General features: G+C 37.6%; 1 protein-coding gene across 2 annotated transcripts in view; it reads left to right on the top strand.

Moving 5' to 3' along the window:
- The window catches only part of PRKCE (protein kinase C epsilon), a 298,000-nt gene that overhangs the window by 231,533 nt on the left and 41,163 nt on the right, over positions 1 to 25,304 (top strand). For both annotated transcript variants that reach the window (XM_084514878.1, XM_084514879.1), the window contains exon 11: positions 11,743 to 11,897. In XM_084514878.1, coding sequence (XP_084371004.1) covers positions 11,743 to 11,897 — 155 coding nt within the window. The remainder of the gene's footprint in view (positions 1 to 11,742; positions 11,898 to 25,304) is intronic.

Here is a 25,304-nt window from a genome sequence, read left to right as displayed (position 1 = left end):
GTCCTCCCCCACTGCAAACTTCCTAAAAGTACAAATGAGCCAATTCCTTACCACTTCATCTCACAAAATGTCCTATAGGACATAGTCAGTGGCCTGGTCTAACGAACCAAAAGTTAGAACATCAGGTCCTGAAACAAGGCCAAAGAATGCTGTAAAACTGCTGAATACAAAACATTATGCACCAGTAGGTGAGTCAGTGAATCATCTTACGTTGTTTTGCTTAGTGCAAAATGATTGAGTTGGTTATAGTAGTAGGGAAGTGTGGAAAAATGTAAGGGAATGCTCTGATGGGAACATTAATTATGAATGGCTTGATGAATGCAAGGGACTTGATAGCCAGCTAGAGACTGGAAAATTATCAACGCTAAAGAATAAAAAGCTTGTACTGAGGAAATGGTAGAGGACCTATATTTAGTGCTCATATTTTGCTTCCTGAGTTTCATTCAGTGATTCGTCTCCAGAAAATATATATAAAAAAAAAAAAAAAAGCCGAGGACAATACTAGTCTTTTTACCCTCCCCACTTTATTGCTGAGACAGAATTAACAATTTAAAACCAGTAAAGAATATCTAATAGGGAGTGTTTCTGTAACACAGCAGAGCTACACAAACGTACTGTATGAGCAGTACATACACGGGCTGGCACTACTGTGGCACAGTTTTCCAAAGCCCATACAGGTAAAGAGGTTTAAAAGCTTTCAGAGAATTCTGAAATTTCTTAATAAATGCAATAATGTTCATGTCAAGTTTCTATCAGCCAAGCTAATTTGTGATACAATATATCAAATGGACTGTGTGAACTAATTTTGAACAACCTTTTGTACTCTTCTACGTCGCTTTCTTTTCTTCCACAGTGTCTTCTACTCTGGTCAAGGGCAAGTACAACTTTGAGCTAGAAGAAGGGATGGATTTTTCTAGTGCCAAATTTTGTAGTGCAAGACCTCCTTTGTTGCAAAGGCAAAAAATTGTTGTTGCATAAGGAGAAAGGAAAATTCTATTCAACCGTGCTTTCTTTTCTTACAAAGTTTTTATCTTTTTGGTGATTTCAAAAACAAAATTATAATTCTGAGTGAAATTCTAATTCTGAGAATGTATACGCTTAGTGTAATTTAAATATGAGATATGGTTAATTATTCCTTGAAACCATACTCAACAGAATTCCTTGTCATGGTAGCTTTAATACAAGTAACTCCTTGCTAAAGGTGCTGTAGTGTCCACTGAATGATGGATTCCTTGATCTGAGAAAATAACTTCTGCATTTCAGTCAGCTGACTGCAACCCTAGAAACAAAATGTTCTGCTGCCATATATCATCCCTGTGATATAAGGACATGTCCACTCAGCTAATTATTTCCAATTGTTTGTGTGTTTTGTTTTGTTTTGTTTTTTTTTCCAGCTGTAATGAATAATTTCTCAGAAAATGGTTGCTGGATGAGAATTTTGTCCCATCATTTTCATTATCTTCCTTAACGGGGTTCCTTTTCCTTGTGATAACATTGCTGCTAGGCCAACTGGCTGCATTCCCCAGAGATTTCTCTGTTATTTGTGTAGCATCTGATGAATGTACTCAGAGACGTAAACTAGATGCCCAGGTGACACAGAAAAGCAGAAATTATAAACACCAGAAATTATAAACACACAAACTTTACAGAAGCAGACCAGGGTCTGGGGAGAGACCTAGGATATGTGCTACCTCTGTCTAAGCTCCTTGGTGAAATATCAACAGGTTAAAAGTTGTTCTAGAAGTTCTTAAGTGCCTTCAGAAACTACATAGTTCTAACTGGAAGACAGTGTTTATATTTTCCCTATAAGAATCAGAACAAAGGAATATCAATAGCTGCCTACACATTGTAACATTTTCCGCATAATGACATTTTGTGGGCTTGATATAATTTTCTGCAATATGCATCAGGCCATTAAATGAGAGGTCTTTAAAATTATCTCACCAGAACTATTCTTCTTTCCAAACATCACTGAAAGAAAATGAGATCAAAGAATTTCATAAAAGGCTCTTCTTGCAGCTTATCTGTCATCAAATGAAGGTATTAGGGAAATGGCCTGAGAAGCTTTTCCTACTTGATACCCCTTTTGAAGTGACTAGAACTACACAACTCGATGTTTCTGCAGAAGATTCTCGTTGTGTTTCTCCCTTTTGTGGGAGGAAGGGCACAAAAAAACATACTGCACCAGCTGGCACACTTCTGGGGTCCCTGCGCTCGCCCCAGGCTATGCCTGGCCTTTCAGGGAGCAAGAAGGGGACAGCCCTTCCACTCTGCTTGCCGTGGAGCTTGTGGCTCCCAGCACTGCAGCTTGGGGCAGAGAATGGAAGATTGGCATCAGATCCCAGAAAAGTCCAGTGAGTAGAGAACACTTCTTTCCTGGATAATTTGGGGTTAAAGATGGAAAGCTGGAAGTCTTTTTTTTTTTTTTTTTTTTTTTTTCAGTTGATTTCTAAAGTTAAATGGTACGGGACAGAGCTGATGAAATGGCAATGCCCATAACTTGTTCTGCACCTTCATTGCAGGTCTTTGGCTAACAAATTCCACATTTAATCCTGATCTGAGCCCCATTTGAGTTAAAGACGGTCTCAACATTAAACCCTGTAGATACTGTGTCAGAACATTAGGTATTACATATTGTATTACATATGTTGCAGAAAACAGTCACATAGGCAGAATGCTTAATATCCATCAGTGACGGGAAAAAAAGGATTTTTTTTTTTAAGTGAAAAGTAACTATAAAAATTAAAATGTTTATGCTCATATGATAATATTTTAGAGTTATGATATGAAATTTTGATCTATTCAAGAAACTCAGAGAGAGAATTTTATGTCATATTCCCACTGAGTAAAATGAAAGCTATAAGGGGAGCACCCAATGTTTTGTGCTACATTGAATTAGTCTAAACTTTAACATTTTAATAACAAGATTAATGAAATTTTGAACCATGTTTTCTTTTTACTTGACCTGGTATGAGTCTGGCACACCAACTAATATACATAGTAAATTCAGTCAAGACAATAATTTAAAGAATTAGCTATTTGGAAAAAAAAAAATAGGAAGACTGTTTTCAAACATAAGGTATTTGTAGTTTACACGGGAAAAGGCATTGTGTAAGGGTCATTGTCTCATTGGTTATTCTACTGTACATGATTGTCTGTTGCAGGTTCCAAGGGTATAGGTCTTATTCATATCCGTACCTTATCATACTCCAAAACCTGTAGTACAGATGAGGACCTGTATATTTCAAGAGTGATGCTGAAGTCAGTGGATTACTTGTTGTTACAGTAGTGTAGGATTAGATTGTTTGAATAATTGAAATAGCCAACTAAACTTTTGTAAAATATGAATGCTAAGGGAGTAATCAAATGGTGCTTTTTTTCACTGCAAATTTGAGACAAGCTGGCTTCTCTTCATTTTGGACAGTTTTAGAATATTACTGGATTTGTCTTTGGGAAAATCATTAAACGATACTTCCTTTTTGAATGACAGCCCAGGTAAAACCTAATCAGCCCTTGATATTTTTTAAACAGAATAGGTGATGCCTACATGTCCTGGCTATATTTTCCTGCTTTGAATTGTAAGTTGTAGTTTCCATAGTTCTATGGCCTATTGCCTGTGCGTAGCAGTTCCCCTGTACCCCATCCAGCCAGTTTATCTCAACATATATAGATTAGCTATATTTTCCTTTTTGAGTAGTGCTATGGGATGCATTAAGAGCATGAAAAACATGCTAAATACCCACATTCTGTTCTAGGATCAATTGATACTCCGCAGGGAGGCAATATAAATCTTCCATGACAAGAGCAACATACCAGGCCTGCTTTATTAAGATTAGAGATCTCAGACAAACATCTTGCTTAAAAACCCCTTTTGAATGACTCATGTTATAGGTCAGCAAATGCTGCAATGCAAGTTTTTATAGTAATGCAGTGTAAAGGTTTTGAGAACCTCTGTACTGATTCTGAAAGCACTGTTTGGAAACTAGTCATTATATTCAATTTGTAGCTTTTTTTGGCCCTTTACATCATTTGACATGATAGGGTGGAGAGTGTTTCAGGAGAATTATTTCACTGTCTCAAGGAGGGCCAGTCATCCTTGAAACTATTTTCCAAACTTCAAAAGTTTTTGTTTGTTTGTTTGTTTTTTATCCCACAGGCTCATCATTGACATGGTATCTGAGGTCTATATAGAGTAGAAATATTTCACGATCAGTTTATAAAATCAGAAAAAAAAGAATCAGTTCTTTGCATAAGAAACAAAGGTGGAGAGCACTGAAGGGTTTCTCTGAAGGCAGTCTATAACTTGCAGCACAGCTAGGAATTGATGTTTTGACGAAGGTAAGCACAAGAACTAATGCAAATAAGTTGCAGTAGTGAAAAGAGTTTCCAGCAGTATTTTCTCAAGTATTGAATCAGCCTGCCAATGGAGATCGAGGAGTCCTTATCAGTGGTGATTTTTAAGAGCTGGTCAGAGTACTTTCAGGAATTGATGCAATTTCTAGCTGACGGTGTTTTTCTGGCCTGTGAGGCAGAATAGGTTCAAGGAACACCTTTCAGTGCTGATGTCTCCTGCTGATGGGGGACTGTGAAGGGAACAGGACATTTCTGGCAAAGCAGGAGATCCTTCTGCAATGCAGTGTGGACAAACCTACTTCCCCTCCAGCAGTGAAAACTTGCAGCTTCTGCTTCTAAGTCTTTCTGGGCCAAGTGGAGTCCAGTCAGCAGTGCCATTCAGCTTTGCAGTTTGATCGCTGGCCCACAGCACCCAGAGACAGCCTTGCAGCACTGGGGTTACTCCCCCTTAGCTTAGGTACAGCTGAATCTGCCTGCCAGCTATAGGATAAGCTGGATGGCCTTGCAAGACTTCTCCATCCAATTTTGTGTGGTTCTCTGACCTTCCAATCTATGCAGTCTATGTCTTGATTTTGAGGGCATCCTTTTTTTCAAGGGGGGTGAAAAAAGGGTGGGGATGCAAAAAAAAAAAAAAAAAAAAAAAAAAGCTTTCTTTTTCTTTAAGTGGAAGATGCAAATATCCCAAATTTGTAGTCCTTGTGAAGTTCAAGATAGCAGATCCTGTGTACAGGGCATTTATTCCATGAAATCTGGGATTCACAGAATTTGTTCCCATTTTATTGGGAACTCCATGAAAGCATTGCTACAAAACAGGAAAAATATCACAATTAGCCCTGATAATAAACACTGAAGTCAGAGAGAGATAACGTATCAGAGTGTCTTGTTGAAGATTGTTACTGTAAACTTCAAAAGGGAATTAAATGCAGAGAGCTTCTTGTTGTTTTCTGTAATGTTATACCAGGTATTTCTCTTGTTTTTGTGTTTGTCCTTCCTAGTGCTGGGATTGTGGAAGGTGAATCTACCGTTCTGGTTAGTTTTCTGCTCAGGGTGTTGAAGGTTTTCATTTAGTTTTGCATACAGTGTGCCTGTGCAATTTCCATCAGAAGCAGGAAATGTTTATTCAAGTCCTGAGGGGTGGGACAGTTTCTGCAGTTTTAGGTAACTTTAAACAAACTGTTTGAGCATCCTGTTTAAATAGAGTTAAGTAATCACAGTTTTGTACTAGTTAGAAAAGAATTATGTACATGCATGATATGAATAAAATATCGTCTTACACAGCATACCAATGATGTGATATATTTATCTGACTTCTTGTGCAATAAGAGTTATATCTTTGACTTTTGTTTTGGTAACAAGTTTACTGGCAAAACATATTCCATTACGTAACAGTACTCTATTAGAAAATAAACTATTTTGTATTTAAATTCACCTGGTTTTAGTACACATACTAATTTCCCTGATATTTTAGTACACATACTAATTTCCCTGATATTTCCAGTAACCTTTGGAGAAATCTAATTCAAATATGACTCTCTTAAATTGGGAGGGAAAAAGTATATTCACACAAACAACTTAGTTTAGGGATCTAGTGAAAATCAGGAAGAAGTTGTTCCTACCCAATTGTATGAGAAACATAAAAGAAAGAAAAAATGGTATTTGGAGTAGGCTGATAAGGTTTATCAAGTGCACATTTTACTCAAGATGTATGTTTGATGCCTTTTCTAAATTGTGTACTTGTAAGTGTTGTGAGAGTTGAACTGAGAGACAAAAAACAGTAGTGAAAAGATTTATTCTCAGAGTTGTAACGTAGATATACATCTCACATTTGAAACTGGAAGACGGATTGTGTGTGTTTTTTTGTTGGTGGTGTGGGGTTTTTTGTTTGTTTGTGGTTTTTGTTTTTGTTTTGTTCTGTTTTTCTATTGGGTCCCCCAGTTGATAGGACTTGTTTGAAAGAAAAAAAATGAGTTTGTACTGTTGAGATTGTGAAAAATTATTGTACTTGGCCTTATGGTTATCAACGCATTGTCTTTAAGCTACATTCTAATGTTAATGAGATTTTAATTGGAAAACAAACAAAGGACAGACAGGTTAATGGATAACAATTAAAAAAAAATCTTTGAAGGGCTACACAATAATTTATGTAAACACTACATCAAAGTCATTCCGTGTCTAAGCTTTCATACAGGGTTTACGTAGAAGCCAGTTCCTCAACAATGGTATTATTCTACATCTGAACAACTAATAGACTGTGTACTGTCATCTGTTAAATCAAAATTGATTGGCAAGATTATCTGGTCTTACTAGTAGGGAGGTCTTAGTCATTAATCACAGCTCCACAGAAAGGAGCTGAATTGAGTCTATTATGTCCTGAGAGTTTATTATTTTGGATGTTTCTGGAAATTATCCCACTTTTCCCAAGTGAAAACTTACACATTATTCCAAAATATATAAAAGGTAGAAGCTCTACTCAATGGAACTCATAACATCTGAAACCAAGTAAATATACAGCGGTGGCAGCAGGAGGATGGCACATAATATATAGGCAAATATTAACAAAATGTGTATGAATACAATCAGAGAAAGCATCTCTGAAGAGGGTAATGGATAACAAGCAGAATAAACAGTAGTGTGTTAGAAATATTTGCTGTAGAGCTGAAGGATGACTGTTTTGAATCCCAAGGAGGATGAAAAACAAAATTAGGGCACAAATGCATTAGTAGAATGAGAGAGAATATGAAATAAAATTTCTAGTTTAAGTGACAAGTGGGCTTCTTCTCCAGAGAGTGATTGCAACGAAGAACAGAAGAGGGGTTTCTTTTGAGCTCAGTTCTGACAACATAAAGCATGCAGAAGGATATCTCATTAATAAAGTCAAGAGGTGAAACTTGAATAATAAAGGTGTTCAGACAAGCAGTCATACACTTTAATTTGGTAGTTGAAGCCACAGTCAGAAGATACTGTGAAAATACAGAGTAAGGTTGAACATTTTTTTACTTGACTTGTAGCCTGTTTACCCCATGTCCCCTTTTAAAATCTCTTACCCATGCTCTCTGCTCTGTTTTTCTTTCCATTTATTTTTTTAAGTATTCTCATTCAACCATACCTTTTGAGAAACTCAAGGAAAAGCAGGTATGATTAAGGACTAAAATAAACTCTGTAAAAGAATCTAATTTCTTCAGAAAACATATTGGCTTACTTTGCAGTACTTTTGTGCTTTATAGATGCCAAGAGAGGATTAATCTATAATGTCTTTGTTTGTGATTTTTCCTTTTATTTCAGTTTATATAATTAAATAGTTCCCAGGACTCTTTACGTTTATTTTTTTCACCAAAACATGCTTCTCAAATGTTATGAAAATTAAGTCCAGAAATAATGCAGTCTAAATTGAATCCATTCCGTTTTTTCTTGGAACATGATCAAAAATAAAGTCATAACTTGTATCTCACTTTTAACTGAGTAAACATTATGTTGTTCCTTAATGATGCATAATTCTTCAGGGTGTTCACACTATGTTCTCCCACTTAAATACCTGAATATATCCTGGTGATACATGTAGCAAGATGTATATAATAAGGCATAATTCAGTTGTTTCACAACTACTGTTAGAGGATGAAATCATGTCTTATTGAACTCATAAAGGTCATGGATCGCACTGTGTACATGCATACATTATGGCAGAAAGGATATATTCAGAGTGATAGTAGCCTGTAGTTGTGAGAATCAGAAGAAAAAAAAAAAAGAACTTACCAATCTCAGCTAATATTCATAAAATATTCTTTCTTCTTTTGAATATTCTTTTTATGTAAATTTGAGTGCCAACTGACTGTGTCATTATCCTGACCAACAAACAAACAAAAAAGTAGCTTTAGGAAAGTAGCTTTTTATAAGGAGTGGTTATATTTCATTCAAAAAGATGTTATCTTCTAGCGTTAAAACACTGGCCTGCTGTGCATGTTGTACATCTCTTTTATTTACCCCATGTTAGTGCTTGAGAATTAGTATTTTTCTCCTCAAAAAATCAAACCCTTTCCCAGACTCATTACAGAGAATAGAACCGTCAAAGTTGTTTTGGTTTTGTGTTGGTTGATTGTGTGTTGTTTTGTTGTGTTTTGTGTGTTTTGTTTTGTTTTTGTTTTTTTTCCCTGTGAATTCTGATTAGGAAGCTGAAATGTGTACCCAGGAAAGCTAAAGAAATAACCTGAAATAAGAATGTGTAGCAGAAAAAAAATGCAACAGCATAGCAATATCAATCGTAGAGCTATGAATTGCAGTTTCACTAGGTATACTTTTGAAGAGATGGTCAACTAAGCTGCAGAATCTGAAAGGATAAGATCTCCTCACGTGAGAATGATATATGCATTGAAAGAAAGATGGGAAAAAGGAGAATGCATTGACCAGCTCTGGTAATGGAGCTGCTGCTAAATATTTGCTTAGACTGTTTAACGACAAGATATTCTGCTAAACAGTCCAGGTGTAATTTTCAGTTGGCTAAACTGGAAATTTACTACAAAGGACTGAACCAAAATAAAGGAAATTGAAGTTTGAACTAATATATAAATTCTGATATTTAGAATCAGCAATTACGTATTTGGTGAATGTCACAAAAAAAAAATGGCTTTGTCTGGCTAAAACACTGAAATATTAATATTAAAATTATTAAATATGTATTCTGATATATTAGGAAATGGTTCTGGTCTAAAAAGTTGTGCAAGCCAGCCTTTATTTTTGTACACTGGCACTGGCAGTTGGAAGAGTGGTATCACCACTGGGAGCAGCAGCTTCCAGCTTAATGGTAAATTGAATCTCACCATTTGGGAGTCGCAGCTGTAAAACATAGCACAATCTCTTTGCATCAGCATTGTTTTATACTTGCGATATATGTGCAGAAAAAGGGTAGCTACACAGGCCATGAGTATGGCTGCTCAGGGGAATGTGAATTGCAGCTTCCTTTTCCTGTTGTGCCCACTCACATAGACTGTTGACTTTGGAAAGGTTAAAACAGCAGTGTAAGAGGGTCCAATTTCAGCAAGCATTAGAAGCTACTTTAGCCAAATGTTAGTCAGACTTACCCCAGCAGTCAGTCCAAATAGTTTTTGTGCTTGAAACAGCGCACTGTATCTATCCATGTAAAATTGCAATGTGTTGCAAAGGGACACTTGTACCAGAAGTACTCATCGGAGATGCTCTGTCACTAGTGCACTGATGAGGACCCTAAGGAAGGCCAATGCCTGCATCTTTTGCTTAGGGATGTTGTATCCTCTTATATTAGGCTGCAGTACCAATATAGCTAAAGTTTTGACTTACTCTATTGCAAAACTGACTGCATTTTGTGTTATCCTTCAGTTCCAGCTTCTGAAATTATAAGATCATCTGAGAGCTATCAGATTTTCTTTTAAAAGCAGAGCTGTAATTCTCTCATGGGTACCAGAGAGGAATCAGACATCACACAAGGACCTGTATTTTTGCTTAAAGCAAGCAAAGATGGTGATCATTACACCCTACTAAAACGTCAAGAGATCCACACCATGATTTTGAAAGTTTCATATCAGTAATATAGAACACTGCAAAAAGAATAAAGACATGGCTCAAAAGCCATGCTCTTTTGAGTTTATGATACAACCAAAAGCTTTGATGCAATTCTTCAGCAGGTTTTTCTTAATATAGAATGGTAAGAAAAATGTTGGAAAATGTGCCAGTACTGTTAGCAATGTTTTACCAAGAACGCCAGTCCACCTGGATTCTGAATTTGATCCAGTCTGCCACTTGTGTTCCCAAGATATACAGATAAAGGCATGAGATTTTTTTTCTGCATCCTCTTTCTGTAATCAGCAAAAAGTCAGCAAAACATATCTAGTCTCCTCCAGGAAACAACCCTGATAAGTATAGCATCTAGGCACTTAATGAGCTGGATTAATGCATGTGCTTAAGTGTAAGCATATTTTTAAGTGCTATGCTTTGAATCTGAGCCCTAGAGTAGATGATTAAAGAGAAACAGCAAACATTTATGATTTCTGGGCTCTTCTCTATAAACTGTGTAATCTGCAGGCTTGGATTCACTGTTGGGAGGCTAATTAACTTCTGTGTTGTTGGATTTGTCTGTCCAAAGCAATGCAGCATCATCTCCTTTTCTTCAGTCCTGCACATCAGACACCACAAGCCAAAGCCAAACTGCAGTGTTACATGGAAGTTGGAGAGGGGCTCCTTTACCTGAAGTCCCATGTTTGCAGGCCTGTGTATTGTGTGGCTGGAGAAGGACATGTTTGTTTCCCATGAGCTAACGCAGAGCAAGCAGTGTGTGCTCAGATCCCTTCCCACATCACATGAGAATTATCTTTGCCTCTGTCTAAACTCTTGTGCATGGATGTAGATATTTAACAGTACGAAAATAAAGAATCTGAAGGTAGGCTTACAAAGCAAGGGCCAGCGGGAAAAGAGCTGAGGATTTAGGGCTGTTAGTACAGATTAGGGAAATCTGTGCAAATGAGTAAGAAACAGTTAAAAAAAATATGATCTAAGTTATTCCAAGTGTATGCATGTCGTTTCTTTGCTTATGCTTTCATCTGCATTGTCAGTTTAAATCGTAAAAGTTTTAAGATGCTGAGCACATATTTACTAGTGTTCTCATTTATGACTATTTTGCTGAATGCTTGAATTTTGGATTTATTTATTTTTTTATGAAACATGCCGAAAGAGGGGTGGTTACCCAAGAATCTCAGTTACTGTTTGCAAATAAAGTTAATTTTTGGTTCTCCGTGGAGTAAGGCTTGAAAACTTGAACTTCAAAACGATAGGATCAGAAGCAAATAAAGCAAAGTCAATGTATATTTTAATAGCGTAATTATATTCCAGTGTCTTATGAGATTATGAGGCAATTTAAAGTTATGAGTGTTTGGGATTGGCAGCACTAGTTTCTATAGCTTAACCGTTCTATTTCATTTTTGCGTGATTTGGGAAAGATACTTTGGAGAAGTAATAAGGAACCTGAAATTTCCCCAGCAGCTCTTCATCAGTTGACAGAAATGACTCTCTCTTTATTATTACGGCTGAATTTAAAAAGAAGCAGCAGCATATAAGAGTCTCCGTTATTATGTAAAATTGCTTATAATTCCATATCTATATGTTTATGCATTGAGAGGTGTGTGTGTTTCTATTGCTTATGACTACATTTGGATTCTGTTTCCCTTTTCTCATTTCCCTTTGAGACGTTTGTCACATTTTCTTTAGGTTTGGGGGTTTTTGGTTGTCAGCTTTTCCTTTTCCAGAATTGCAGTGTCTGTTTCTTTCATTTCTTGACGCAAATGCTGCAGTCGCCTGAAGTGTAGCTTCAAGCAGTCCTTTGTGTGACTAAAAGAAATTAGCTAAATAGCACTGTTTAATTAATTTCAGGACCGCCTCTTTTTCGTCATGGAATATGTAAATGGAGGAGACCTAATGTTTCAAATCCAGCGCTCACGCAAATTTGACGAACCTCGATCCCGCTTTTATGCAGCAGAGGTCACATCAGCACTCATGTTTCTTCACCAACATGGCGTCATCTACAGGTACTTTTTTGATCAAAAATAAAGTATTCCTGAGGCTTGGGGCTGGTTTTGGCTGTAATCCTCTGTCTCTTAGCAACCAGATTTAGATTAGTTGTTTGTTCCAATTTGCTTACATAGAACTTTTTTGGCTGTTTATCATGGAGAATGTTAACATTTGAATAGCCTCTGCAGCAGTCGCCAGCTGTGTGTGCCAGTTTTGTATTATAGTACAAATAAAGCGTTTTTGAAAAAGCTTGGCACATTGTGACCCAGAGGCGACCTTTCTGCAGATCAGCGCAATCTCTTCACTTTCCTCTCTGTGCCATAGATTTCCTCTCGTTTTCTAACTCCCTGCCACTTCCTGAGTTTGTTTGTCCTAGTTGTCTCCACTCTGATACAATCAGGATAGTAGTTTGCAGTGCTGTACTTATGCCCCTTCCTCTTGACTGTTTGGGTGAAGTCTTAGTCACCATCAGGAAGTGGCTCTTTGCAGACAATTTTGATTTGCTTGCCAGTTACCCCTATCTATTTGAGCCCCCACCCCTGTAAATCTCAAATCTTGAACACACATGCACAAACGCAAAAACATGCATATTGTTGCCGTGTTATGAAGAACGAGCTTAGGGATAGGCATTTATTATTTAAAATAAGGAATCACTTTGAAAACTTTCACCCTTATGTCAGTGCCTTTAGTAAGTCCTTTATCTTGACATTTTGCCCTTCTGTTTTATTTTGTTTGCTTTTAGCAACCTGTCATTGCTTGCGATAAATTCAGGCTTGTGAAAAGCAGTGTGGTTTATAGTTTTTGCAATAGAGGTCTGTCCTGACTAGTAAATAAATTCTCAGTTCTAACTGTTTTTGTATTCATACCCTTTTCCAGATTATCAGTTTTCATTTGAGGTAGGACAGACAGTTTTGGATCTCATCAAGATAAGGGTGTTGAAAATGTCACATCCCTAGACTCATTTTAAGGCTGCTCTCAAGAGTATTAGAAATTGAAAGAAGTGAATTTTAAATGTTTAGTAACCAGGACTGAGCAGCAGCTTCCATCAGAGGCCATTGGCTTTCCCACCAACTGGGATGAAACTTCCCAGAAAATGGGTCTTTCCAGAGACATCACAAATAACAGGAGATTGCATCTTCTGAGGAAAATAGTTATCACTGTCAAAACAGTCTCAGTCAAAAATCCAGTTTCCTTTAGAAAACTTTTTGCTAGCTGTTCTTTGCCATCTGTTATTAACACTACTATGATGTTTGCATACTGGGTTGGAATTTCTCTTTCACCACTTTGCCTAGGTTTATTTGAAGTGCTGAAGATCCAACACATTTATTTCTTTTGCTGCCCATAGCACATTTCCTACTCCATCTCTGCATTTATTTTCAAAGCTATATATTTGTACATTAGGAACATGGCAATTTCAAAATTATGTGAGTATCCATTACAAGGGAACAGACAGGTCTGATGCTTTAAAAAGTGAAGGATTTGGATGATTTGTTTCCATACAAAGACTTGAGTTTACTTCCTCTTCCCAAAAGCTGGAATTTAGACTCTTTGTAAACAGTGGTCAGTTTAGTGATTTCTCTGAAGCAGCAAGAAAGAAAATCCAAATTGGTAAAATTACCTTCCAACTTCTTTAAATGAAAATACATTCATTTTCCTTCTTTCCTCCTCTCCCTTCCCTCCTCCTGTCCTTTAACACACATCCCATTTCTCATTCTCTTTTCTCTCTCCAATTCTCCTTGTCTTCTGTGTAGCTTCTGCTGTGTTGGCTCCTCGCTGCTTTGAATCACTTTGTGTGCATATGTTCTTCCTACAGCTTTTTATCATGGTCAAAATATTTCAATCCCAAGATAAATGTCATTATGAAGAAACAGTGCTTTGTAATTTAAACTTTGCAAGGTGCTCTCAACTTCTGATTCAGAGCAATGCTGACATGTCTTTGGCATGCTACAGTAAAACACTAACATTGTAAGTGGCACGTTATATTAGGTGTAGTCAGAAGAGGTAAAAGAAGAGGAATAGCATGGGTTGTAGGACAAAAGTAGTAACTAAAAAACAGTAACAGGAAGAACATTAGGAATACACCTTGTTGTATTCTGCTTTGACACAGGCTTTTAGATGTGGACATAATTAAGTCCATAAAAATAGGTCATTTTCTCAACCGGGAGGCTCAAAGAGCTTCAACAATACATAAAATCTATAATACAGTTACTCCATAAAATGCAAGTAGAAGGAAGAAGCTAGAGATTATCTGAAAAAAAAAATCATATAAAAATGTCACAATTCATTCGTAGTGTGCCAGGCCCTAGGAGAATGTATCTGTTGATATGTTTTAGAATAGTTGTCCTGCACAGAACAGTTTCAGAATGGTTATTCAGAACCCGATTGCCTCATTTATTACAATATTAATTATGCATTGGGATCAAGTCATTCCTTTACATCTCCAAAGCTCTTATTAGCTGCCAAGCAAGGAGAGGAAAGGAAAAATGAGAAACATAGACAGAGAGAGAGAGAGACACTATGCTTTTGAATAACTACTAGTCATAACCACCTAACCTGCCTTCAGATATTTTAATAAAGAATACTTGTCTTCTGTGTAATTATATCTCTAGAAAAAACATTGTGGTATGAAATTAATGGTTATTCTCCAAAGTGGGAAATGGTGCTTGTGTGGGCAATACTTCAAGGAAAGAGGGGAATATATAAATAAACTAAGATGTTTGATGGAAATGCAGGTTTCAAAATAGCTGCTATAGCTTCTGATCTTTTTTCAGCCATGTATGTGGAAGTATTTGTTTGGAACTAAACACAGTTATATTTTTGGAAGTAAATAACTAGCTTTAGCTTGTGCTTTGGCTTGTTGGCTAGATTTTTAGAAAGTGCTATGATGATACAGAATGCTCATCTTTTTTAATAACTAGTTTATCCTCATTTCCCCTGAAGTTCAAAGAGAATGCTAGCTCCCTGTTTGGCAATAGAAATTATTCTGTAAGTTCACATCTTAGCAACTGGCACAGCTGTTCCCAGGCTTATCCAATTATCTGTGTGCTCACTGGAGTTATGTGCCTTCCTTTTGTTTATGGAGTTTTTATTGGAAATAAAGATGAAGCTCATAATTTTTATAAATAAAGATTCTGTTGTTCCTAAATTCATCCTGTATGATAGACAAACTTTAGGATTATTTTCAGTGTGGCCTTTTTGAGGGTATAATGTTACTCTCGTTGTGTCAAAAACACTTTAGCAACCTAAGGAAAATATTTGCATTATCCTGCCCCCTTCCCTCTCATCTGGCATGCAACTATTCAGGCACATATCAAGTTGGGGCCTGATAATACAAGTAGAGTCAATCAGAAACTACAGAAATTTCAATAGCTGTTTCTGGCAGTTGTTGCTGTTCATGTTATGTAATTGCACCACTTTGAAAAAACTTATCCAAGCTTTAGGTAGTAAGGGCTAGACTGCATCTCATTTTGCTTGCAAGCTGAACTGGACTTTGAATTCAGTGTTGAAAGGCTGAGGACTATGTTCACTGTCACCTGTCTCTGGAATCTGGTGTCGTCATCAGCTTCATGTGTCTTCTCATATGCGGAAGATGCACCAAACTGGGTGTTAAGAAACAGTGAGTTCCATATTTCCTCTTCTACTGACTCTATACTGCATCACTGTGCACTTTCCATAGACACGTAAATGTTACGTGTTCTCATTTAACCTACACGAGCTGGGCCGAGTACAGGAATTCCTGAGTGGGTATCTCTGGCTCTCACTGTAGTTCAAGTGAGGTGACACAAGCGACCCTTTCTGGCCTGAAATACATTAAAGAATTGATGTCTCCCCAGGTGAGGACATCTGTATGAGAATGGGGTGCCACCTCATGAACATGCAAACCAGTGTCCCTTGTTAATGTTTGATTTAGGGAATAACAGTGTGAGCTACAAATCTTGTTTCAGTGAAGACATGAGGGGCCAAGAGCTGCATGTCGTGGTGGTCTTTATCATGTTCCAAGACTATCTGAGTAATTAAATGGGATGTTCTCTCCAAAACACTGAAGAAGGAAACTGAACATACACAATTTCCATTTACCCGAGAGGATGAAAAATAGTGTCACCTGCTTTGGGTTAACTCATCCTTTTTTGATTTTGAATGTAAGGTCTGTGAGAAGACTTTGCCTTCAAATTGTCCAGCACCTGGTCACAGCAGAGCCCTTTTTCATAACTTTGGGTTATCATGTTGCTCACTAATACGAAGTACCAACCCAGCCTGTAACTTGCTGCAGCTTTCTGAGGCTCTGTGCACTCTGTAATTAGTATGTCGGTTGTCATGAAGGCTATATTAACACTGAATTGAGGAGGATGTGAATATAAGTATGCTGATGCCAATCCTTGAATGCCTCCAGGCGTTTTTCGTACACAAATACCCCAAAAACTTGTTTGAACACGAACTGCATTTTTCCTTGGATGATCAGTTTTCCTGGCATTCCCATTTATCAAGGCAATGCACACCAATGTTTTAGCAAGAAGAACCATCTAAAATTGAAAGCACTTTTATTAGTGTGTTTTTACGTGAAATAAGAATATTTAGAAAGTCTGACTTCAGTGGTGGTTGTATGATTCAGTGCAACCTTGGCAGAGTAATGAGGAGTTATATTTACACTGATGAAAATGCTGCATGGTCAGTGGTTAACACGTTAAAAGTCATCATTCTCCCAAGTTACCTCACCATGTTATTTCTGAATAGTAGTAACCAAATAAAATTCCCTTCCCCCACTTTCTTTGGCCGTTTAAAACACAAAGCTCAAACTCGGAGGCACTTAGGCAGGCAGCGTGTTGGTTTAAGTGTGTTTGTAACTATGTAAAGATTATCTTATTGCTAATCTAAACAATTAAAGTTTAAATTGCTGCTTGAGCTATGGCTCATGAAGGAGGGCAAGAAACACCACGTACCTCATATAGCATATATAGACCTAAGCCCAGGAATATCCTGCGCTCTACCCCTTTCCCTCGTAAACTGCCCGTTACAGGAGTCTGCTACAGAGAAGGCACAGTTTGCTTCTGGCTCCAGTGAGCAACAACCTATTTCCATCACCCTTGGTAAAGGCAGGAAGCAAGGCGTGAATTGTGCGGCTGTGTGTGTGTGCGGCTGAGTCCCAGTGCACCTGGGGACAGTTGCCGAAGCCGTGCCACCGGCCCAGAGCTCCTGGCAGGATTTGCACCCCAGCTACATGTGTGCTCTGCTCTGCACGGTCTAGTTTCCCAAACCGGGTGTGAGCTCTGATGGGATTTTATTCAGTGGCCTCCTGCCCTTTTTGCACATTTTCTTGCTGTGTCTAGGCAGGCCAGCAGTCGTGAAAGGCATAAATAAGTAGGATGTCTTCCCGCAGGAAAAGGCAGTGGGCTGGGGTGGAGAGGAGCCGGGCCGAGGGAGATGTGAAGCAGGAAGAAGGGTTGGTTCCCAGGCTTCTGGCATTCGGACCAAGGGAGTCCACCCTGCCATCTGCCTAGCTTCTGCATTGTGCTAAAGGCTGCTGTCATATAGGAGCGCCTTTGACAAGGTTTCCAGCTGTGGAAGGACGAGTAAAGACTGTGGGAATAGGATATGAACCCCGTGGTCTTGCCAGCAGTAAAATGCTTTCTAAATTTCTCCTGGTTTTGGAACATAAGAAAGTCCTTAGTTGGCTCTCACGTAGGAGTTGGGTCTGAGAGGCACAGTGCTGGGCAGTTAATATTTAGAAGGCCAGAGCAGCAACATTGACCTCATCTGGGGAAAGACAAGGTACTTCCAGGGGGAGTTCCCAGTAGCAAGGTCAGCATTGTTTTTTCGCTTCTTGTTTATTTGGTGCAAGATTTTCTTGTTTAATGACCGTTTGTATAGTGCTGTATTGTGTAAATAAAGCTATGACCTTTACCTTCTGATAACAGTATAGGAGTGAGTTAATGTTAAATGAGAGAGGGCAGGGAGTGGGAATCTGCCAGGGTTAATGCCAAGTTTACATTCCTGTGAGGGCAGCCATGTTCCGGTACGCTCAGTAGAAAGGGCGACAGCACTTCTGAGCAGATAATAGCAGCAAAATGCTATAGATCATATTTATATTTACTTCTAGATGAATGTCAGTGATTTTAGATGATTGATGTCCATCCTTTATTTCTATAACAGGAAAAAATGTGCTATCTTTCTGCATTTGATAAGAAGATTTTAACTGAGAGAAGACTATACAAAATAAAAATCCACAGGAGTTACAGCACATGTAAAATTGAAATTTACTGACATAAGGCAATCTCTGCAGCTTTCCTAAAACACTGAGGCATTGCTTTGTTTCTACAGAAGCGTGTACACCAGTTCCAAACAAAGTCACATTCTTCAAACAATTTTCTAACAGAAGAAAAATAATGTTTTTTGTTTCTCATTGCATTAAAACTCTGAAGGTCCCTCCTAAATGTGATTCTGTCAAAAGACAAAAGTTTGGACTGGATTTTGCTGTGCCCTTCAATCAAGTCTGTCTTCATGCAATGGAAAATATTTCTATAACCCAGTTCTAGTGATGTTGAACCTATGTCACGTTAAGGGTGAGGCTTTGCCTTTTTGCATGCTATCGAATGCATCTGCCAAAGTCTCTCAGTAATACAGAGAAGGGCACAGCAAACATGGTTCTAAGGTGACAGGCACTTCACAAAGTTTTTGTCACGATTTTAAGATGCAACAGGAAAGTTGGAGAGTACTGCACTGTGTTAGATGAAAACATGCAAGGAATTCTATTTGGTGTTTTAAAAATGATATTAGAAATACTAAACCTTTAAAATTGGATGATACACTTCAATATAGACATTTACATACAACTTTTTGTATGTAAATATCAGAACCTTGCTACTTTTGCCTCAAGGTTTGCATTTATTCTCTTTGCCCACTTTTTCCCCTGCTTTAGGCTCCCTCCTTTTTGTAAAAAGGCTTATCAGTTAGACACTGCTCCAGCAAACATTTCTGCCTGCAGATCACTGTCCTCATAGGCTGATTTCCATTTGGTGAGATTATTCGCACTTACCTAGTGCACAGCTTCCTGGATGGGTTGGGACCCTTCACCTGGATTTTCATGTTGCAAATGTGTTTATTTTAAAATAAACTCTTTATTATTAAAAACCATATGTTATTTTGATTACCTCTGCAAAAGTATATGGAAAATAAAAATTTAGCCAATCTGACAGGTAAAGTAACTGATTTATCATTTGAAACTTTTGAAAACTTTAAAAATGCCCATTTAGCTGACCACTTGTACTCTTACATAAGAAATAAGAAATAATAATGCTTGCTAGGAGATTAACTAAAATGTACTAATGAGGTAAAACAGTGAAAATGCAGCCAGTAAGAAACCCAGCATTTGGGGGAATATTTCAAAGTGTTTGCTGCTACTAGAATAAACAGTACTGGGATTACATCAGAAGGACCTTGGACAGACTAGGTGCAGTCTAACCAGGGGAATCAGAAAGTGGAACAGAATAGGTCAGGTGGTCATTATTGTGCTGAAAATGACCTGAAAGGTGAAGAGTGACAAATGGTAAAGATGTTAGAGTCGCTTAGCGTATCTTCTTGTATCAAAACTGATGCCTGCCCTGTCCTTTGCTGTCAGTGTTTCCAAACAGGCAGCTGCCCAGAGCAGCAGACAGTGGCAAAGGTGCGTTGTCTTCAGTGATAGAAAGAGATCCTGCTGCTGTCAGAGTTTCAATTAAGCATTGCTACCTGAGGTGCACTGGCTTAGTAGGGATTGATGATCGCCTGGGTGTATCTGCACCGATACATTCAGGGACAGATGGTGCCAGGCATAGCCACTCTCCTGCCACTGCTCACTCTCCTGCCATTTCACTCATCCTCACTGGCTTTTTTCTTCTGAGTTTTGAACTCATCCTGTTTTTAGTAAACATAATGGTTAATAACATTTTTGAATGAAGGCATAATACGGTTATTTTCATATTTTCATGTAGATTTTACTTTACATTACAGAGAAGGCCTTTAGAAGACGGGAAAATAAAACATAGCGTAGCAAAACAAATGTAAAGATTAACAACAGACCTTCACAACCCTAGTAACTGAAAAATAAGATGACTGCTTATGTTGGTGGTATAATGTTTTGGATTTAAAAAACAAATTGGTAATATTCAGTGTGTGAGGAGAAGCCCAGACATCACTTCTCCTTCCAGTATAGTCAACAGATGTACTGCTTTTTGCCTTCTTTATAGTAGTCAGTCATGTAAAATAGCAGAGAGAAAAAATATAGAGAGGAGGCCAGCAGTAATGCCAATGCTTACATAGATGTACCTTTTCCTCTAGGCTTTCATTTACTCCTGATGACGTATGGCACTGTCAGAAAATACAGTTCTTCAAAATACATCAAATGTAAATAGCACATGCAGTTATGTATGTTTTTTAATGTTGATTTGAGAGTGGAAGTTGTAAAAATATCCTTCATGAAGTATTCCAGTGTTAGGGCATGTGATTGCCCCTCAGAGAGGAGGAAAGGGTGGGATGGATTCAACAGCAGATAGCCAATAGAGCAGCTAGTGTGGATGCACTTTGGCATGAAACTGAATAGTAATGAAGCAATACCCTAAAAAATAAAAAAAAAAAAATAAAAAAATAAAAAAAAGGAAACAAAGAAAGCTAGGTGACTAATAACCTGAATTGAGATGTCACATGGTCAAAAATTGGAATATTAAGGATAAAATTAAGTAGTAACAAGTAAACACTATAGCACTTCAGCAGGTATTTACTTGATTTATTATAGGGTTTCCAAGGGAGATTCTACGGTCTACTAGCAGCCATTTAAAAAAATGCCTAAATATATTCTAACAAACACAAATAATGAGTCAGATGGAATTGCTATGGTCAATTAAGTGGGTAATGGATATTTAAAAGCTTCCAAACATCAATAAATCTGAAACAGCTCTAAAGGAGTACTTGTAGAACAAAAATAATATGCACTTAAGAAACCGCTTGAGTACATATTTGCCTAAAGTTAACCACCAGTAAGAGGACAGCAAGTGTTTATGGTACTGTATACTGAGGGCATAAAAAGGTGTACCAAATGTGTGCCAGTTCATTTGTTGATAATTTGTAATAAATCCAAAGGGGACAGTGCAGTTTATTATGCTACTTAAATATTATCAAGAGGACCTGATTCTCATTTATGTGAAAATCTTTAAACACCTGATAGAATAAAAGAATCCTGCGACTGCGAAGTGGGGTAGCAGACAGCAGCTCAACAGTGTACCCCTTGGCACAAAGTTGAATGCTGTCCTTTGTCAGCTGCCACGAGATCGTAGTATGTGGTACACTTTCACATGCAGTAGGACAAAAGTTTTGGTTTTCTATGGATGATCCAAGACAAAAAAGATTTAGCTAAGACCCTCAAAACACCTGTAGATTGGGTAAAAGTTGTTCTGTGCATGAACAGAATGGTCTGAAGAAATTTTGAAACAGCATCCTGGAAATTCTCTATGTAGTGACAACAAGAACAGCAACAAAATATTAACTGATATTAGTTAGCTAGAACTTAAAAATCCGTAAATCAGTGACAAATCTGGTATAAGCAGTTACCGCTACTGCCTTTTCTCCTATGGCTCAGCAGTGGGTGCTGTTAGGCCAAGATAACATTGTTGTAAACACAATCTGAGAGATATTTAAGCTAAAATCCCCAAAACCTTCCACAGAAAATGTATTTTATTTTTTATGCATCTTATTTATAAAATCCATTTTTAAAATGTCATACACTTATGTTCACCTACTTACAGCAGTGGTAGCATGGGAGTATAAAAGTAAGTGGAAGGGATGATGCTTGGGGAAGAGTGGGTAGTAACGGGCTGAATTGTGTCACCGTTGTCACAGTACCTCATCTAACCACATTCGAAGTTAGAATCTGGGTCGATAACTATACCATAGTGCCCGTTAATATTTCATTTGCTTTACTATTAAGTCTTAACACAATGCTACAAATTGCCCAGAAAAACTCTAAACTAATTTCCACGTTTGCTTCACAGTTGGCCAATGTTGAGTTTAATTCATCACGTGTATGTCTTTGTGATATGGCACAACTTCTGCAACTTCCCTCCCATTTTGTCTTAAAATGTGTTTTGTTATCTTTCTCAGAGATTCGTTTGCTTGTGCATTTTTATTTGGAATTCAGAATGTGATAATAATAAAAATGTGATTAATGTGGTTATGGATCGATGTGGATGTACAGAGGCTTCTATCTAGTGTATAAAAGACTGTTTCTTTAAAACTCAAGATTCTCATTTACAGTAAAAGCTTTTTATGACACCAGAAGAGCAATGCAACTTTACATTGGAATTAAATTGTACTCAGTGTGCTCAGTTTAAGGCTGTCGGAAGGAAGCAAAAAAACTTTATTGAACATTATAATTTAATGAAACTTTATGTTACATAGTTTGTAGGCTGAGTAATTAGGTTTCTTTCTAGTCTTGGCCCACGTAAATATCTGGGAGTTTTATGGGATAATTTCTGGTCTTGTCAGAATACCGAGTCTGGTTAGAAGGTCTCAGAAGTATTATTGTATTGGTGAGCCACACAGAAGTTTTGAAGATAGCTCCTCAGGCTCAAATTCAGCTTTTTTTAATGTGAAGAAATTGTCTAAGAATAGCTTGCTTTGGTGAATAATTTACATGATAGTCCTTCTGAAGTCAGTATTTACATGCAATGACTACTCAGTAAGTACCAAATGTTAGGGAATAAAATCGTGTTTCAGTCTCAATATTATATTTAGAATTACTTCTCTCTATTTTCATTTGGACTGCTGTGCAGCCTGTCTGTCTGTAGCCTCTGTCTTTACAACTGAAGGCAAATCGGTGTAGCGCTGTTTGCTAACCTTGACATAGGAAATTTACAGGTTATTCACTTTTACCAAAGTAATGACATGTTATTTTTCATATGAGTAACCCACATGACTCATCTTTCCATAGCATTCCTATTAATTAAAAGCAGTGGGGTGTTCTGTATGAGTAGATTTTTAGTGCTGATATTATACCGTTGGCACTACAGCCAAAGAAGTCCTCCAAGAGTGTCTTTTGGAGGAGATGGGGGGAGCTACAGGTGCTGCATTGGAAATAATGATGGAGCTGAAGCTTCCTGCACAGATTCCCTAGGAGTGTTTGTACAGCTTTCTCTCAGAGGTCAGGTGGGGGGAGTAGTTTGATTTTGCTACACAATTGCAGTTTGAAAAGTGTATCTTATAAAATAGAGCTGCTCTGTGTTAAGTATACAACCCTTTTTATTTATGGATGGAAGCAAAGTTTAGAATTGGAACTATCAGTGCAAATCACAAGCTTCTGTGACCTTTGTCTGGAAGCAGCATTAGGGCTTATTTTATGTATAGATCAACTCAGAAGGGCAAGTGCGTGCCATCTTTTCAGACACAATCGTAATACTTTACACACATATAATAAAGATTCTTCTTAGTTTTGCCAGAATCCCTGTACTGCATTAATCTTGTATCAAGCATACTAGATAATTAACTACACAGAATTTTGAAAGACAAATATATCTGTATAACGGAACCCTTTTAGATGATTAAAAATAAAATAGATTTGACTCACTGTTTTTACAAGAATTTCTGTAGAAATCTGTGAAACTTCTGTTGTCTGCTGCTGGTTTGATCCTTGATAAATACAGCAGGATTAGGAAAGGTTTTAAATTAAGAGCCTACATACCCTTCCCAAGTTCAGACCACGTGGTTGTGTCAAAAGATGTTTAGGCATGTGAACTATGCTACTGAAATCAGAATAGAAGCAGAAATTATTAAAATCTTTCTTCTAGTGATTCCATATAAGTAAACATTTTGTTGGAAGCAACATTCTTTCTGAGTTACATCATTTCATTTATGCTATATAACTTATTTAGTCCATTCTGCATAATACTACATGCACTACACTGTGGAAAGGCTTTCCATAAAAAGACCCAAGAGGCTGAACTGAGACCAAAGTGAGGCTGGAAAAAAGCAGCATCTGTACAAAAGTTCACTGCAGAGGGTTTTTTTTTTTCTGACTAGGAAAGCATTCTTCTCCATGGAAACATGATATGGAGCTTTAACAGGAGTCTGCTTACTGCTAGGACCTGTGTTTGTTCCACCCTAAGGGTACCCTCGGGAGCACAGGGAAGAGAATTCTGATAAATCTGTTTCTTTTATAAAAAGAAACACTGTATGTAAAATCCTTCAGCAACCCTTTTCCTTTATGCTTTCGGGCCACATAAAATTGTGAAGGGCCATGGCTAGTACAGAAACGGAGCTGTAATGTCAGCTCATGCTGGCATATTAATGGCTTGCATAGGATCACCTGTGTTATTTGGCCATTTTATTGTATGCCCAGTGCTGTGGATGCCAGACTGATTTTTTTATTTTTTTATTTTTTGGAAACATCTTTGTAAGTCTACAGAGTGTATGAAGGTTACTCAAAAAAATTAAAGAAAATGAAGATCAATTCTAGTTATAATGTTGCCTCCCAGTATTGCCACAATTTCATTTTTTTCCCCTGAACCTGGTGGTTATTCTGTCTCATCCTTATAGAAGCACAAAATAAGCATTGTTGAGGAAGTATAAAATTTGTGCTACCTTTTTAACAAGTGGATTCTGGTATTTTAATAGTTCTTCATCTTTACTATGTCTTCTCTTCTTTGAGTATGTTGAAGGTCTGGTCCCATGGCTGAAAAATGGGGATCTTTGTGAGTCTCATTACTTTTCTTTTGATAAATAGCCCCAGCTGAATTTAAAAAGAGGAACTTCAAAGCTTTGAAGCTAGAAAAGGGATGGAGTGCAGGAGCCAACAGGTCTTAAGGAGAGCTTTGGAGGCCATCTGCTAGCACTAAGTGGCCTTGATTTTGTTCATCTATGCTTGGTAGGTAGATAATAAGGCTGCATGAGTCAATTTTCAGTCTTATCACAATGCTCAGGCAAGCTGATGTTCTCCTTTCTGCAACAGAACTGGACTAAAGCATGAGGCTTTCTTGGTAGCTGCTGGTAAAACATGACACTCTTCTCCCTTCTTCACTGAGTCAACAATATACTTGGAACTGGTCATTTCTGAGAGAGATGTTGTTGGCATCTGTGTTACATTAAGAATCTCATTTGGCGTTCATGGAATTAAAAAATGATTTTTTCCTCTCTGAGAAAGAATCGGGTTGGAGCATAGGACAGGGATGTTGTGTACCTTAAAACCATTTGCATACAGAGTGATAGAAGGGTGACAATGTGCAGGATTGGATCACATTATCCTATGCCATTGTAGCTTCAACTTTTACTTAATCATTTCAAAACTTAGACTTGATCTTAATAGGCAGCGTGATGGAAACAATAGGCTTCCAGCTGGGAGAAGTTTTTGGCCCAGTATTGTGATTGTGAATGAAAACCTGTCTCCCCTATTGTAGTTCTATTGTACT

The sequence above is a fragment of the Aythya ferina genome, assembly GCF_964211825.1.
Source record: "Aythya ferina genome assembly, chromosome: 3".
Taxonomy (NCBI): Eukaryota; Metazoa; Chordata; class Aves; order Anseriformes; family Anatidae; genus Aythya; species Aythya ferina.
The sequence above is the reverse complement of the archived record's forward strand: the minus strand, read 5'-3'. Positions and strand labels throughout refer to the sequence as shown.